The sequence below is a fragment of the Trypanosoma conorhini genome (genome assembly GCF_003719485.1).
Source record: "Trypanosoma conorhini strain 025E chromosome Unknown Tco_14.4_contig_00719, whole genome shotgun sequence".
Taxonomy (NCBI): Eukaryota; Euglenozoa; class Kinetoplastea; order Trypanosomatida; family Trypanosomatidae; genus Trypanosoma; species Trypanosoma conorhini.
The window spans coordinates 6,966-8,602 of NW_021704804.1; the positions used below are offsets into that span (position 1 = coordinate 6,966).

The 1,637-nt window shown below is 69.9% G+C and overlaps 1 protein-coding gene across 1 annotated transcript, besides 2 other annotated features; it reads left to right on the forward strand.

Moving 5' to 3' along the window:
* The first annotated feature begins 40 nt into the window (after positions 1 to 40).
* Positions 41 to 92: a microsatellite.
* A 131-nt stretch (positions 93 to 223) lies between these two features.
* Positions 224 to 886, forward strand: Tco025E_08193 (uncharacterized protein; the record flags this gene model as incomplete). Its single annotated transcript, XM_029375048.1, has 1 exon — positions 224 to 886. The coding sequence occupies one exon, from the start codon at positions 224 to 226 to the stop codon at positions 884 to 886; it is 663 nt and encodes a 220-aa protein (XP_029224861.1).
* Positions 887 to 1,166: 280 nt separating this feature from the next.
* Positions 1,167 to 1,187: a microsatellite.
* The last annotated feature ends 450 nt before the right edge of the window (positions 1,188 to 1,637 follow it).

Sequence of the window (1,637 nt, forward strand, 5' to 3'; positions counted from 1 at the left end):
GCCGCTCCCTGCTCGGCAGGTGCACCTCCACGCCCCGCCCCCGGAGGCGAGGCGGAGAGGCGCCGCTGCCGGTGGCCGGCGGCCGGGGGGCGTTGCCCTTTTTTTTTTGCTTGCATTCTGCCTTTGTGTGGCTTCTGCTTCTTCTCTTCGGCTCCGCCCAACACACGCACCGGCGCGTGCATGCATGCGTTTGGCGCGCCCAGGCAAGCGTCTGCCGCGTTGAATGGTGAAGAGTTCCAGCCGCGTGCAGCGCCGGTTGGTGGAACGGGCGGCGGCCGTCCCCGCCTCTCCCGCGGGGCAGCCGCACGCGGATGGCGCTGCGAGGCACGGCGGGCCTCGCGGGCGTAGTGTTGGGGGCGCCGACGGGACCGCAGGGGCGCGGGCCTCGCCTGTCGAAGCCGTGAGGGAGACGCGGCGGCGGGAGTCTCGGCTGCGGCGGAAGGCGACGAAGAAGGGGCAGCGGTTGAGCGCAAAAGCAGGCGCGAGCGGCACCGGCAGGGGGGCGCGCGGAGGGGCACGTGGTGGCCAACTCGGGGGAGCGGGAAGGACGACGACGACGATCGTGCACGACGAGCGGCGCGCGGCACGCCGGTTTGCTGGCGGCACGGGGAGGAAGGCGCCCGGTGGCGGCGGCGGGCGGAAGGAGGAGCAGCGCCGTCAGCTCGCGGCGAAGCTTGTGGCCGGTGAGCAGCACCCGAGCCGAAAGACGGCAGCGGAGGCGAGGATGGCGACGGCCAAGGCGGAGCTCGCGCTGTTTGACCAGGTGCTGCAGGCTCCCGCGTTTGTGGCGGACCCGTTTTCCGCCATTGAGGGGCACCTGAGCGGGGCGATGGCGTGCCTGCAGCCGCAGACCCCCGACGTGGGGCGCCGCCGCGCGGAGGAGTAGGGCCGCCGCAGCGGCGGTGCTGCACGTGTGGCGGGCACGAGGCTCGAGAGCGGCTGCGGGGGGCAAACGAGGGAGCGGGGCTTCCCTACGGCACGAGTGGCGACGGCGGGCAGCGACGGGCAGGGACGGAGCCGTCCTTTGCGGGCGGTGCCCGACCCCTCCACCGTTTTTCTCTTTCTCTTTCTCTTTCGTGCGGGAGGTGGTAAGTAACTTTCTTACGCCACGCGTGCCTCTCCCCGTGCGTCCTCCTGCACGCGGCTTCTCCGCGGCCTCTGGTTGCCCATCCCTCCCTCCCTCCCTCTACCTCTCTTTGTGTCTTGTGCCGCTATCCTGTTTGTTTCACGTGTGGTAGAAACGAAAGGAAGACAAGGAAGGGGGAAAAAAAGGTTGTGGGGGCCAGTGGTGCACGTGGAGTTGAGGCTCTCTACGGTATTAGTTGTGCTTGACGCGTGCGACGCAGCCGGGCGTGGCGTTGAATCCGAGCGTGTGTGTGTGTGGGCGACTTTTGTGACCCGGGTCCCTCGCTTCTCTCCATGCAAATGTCGCTGGTTGGGGTCGGTGGGGAACGCGCGGAGGACGTCGAGCCGTGCGCAGTGTGAACTGAGCGGCGGCGCTGTGGAGGCGACGCCGGGCACCACGTGGTGGCCGGCTGCTGCCGCCGCCGCGGAGGGCGCCGTGCAGGTCTGCAAGACGGCCAGCGGCTCCGACGCCACTAGTGGCAGCCTCCCCACGAGCAGCAGTCTGCTGGACC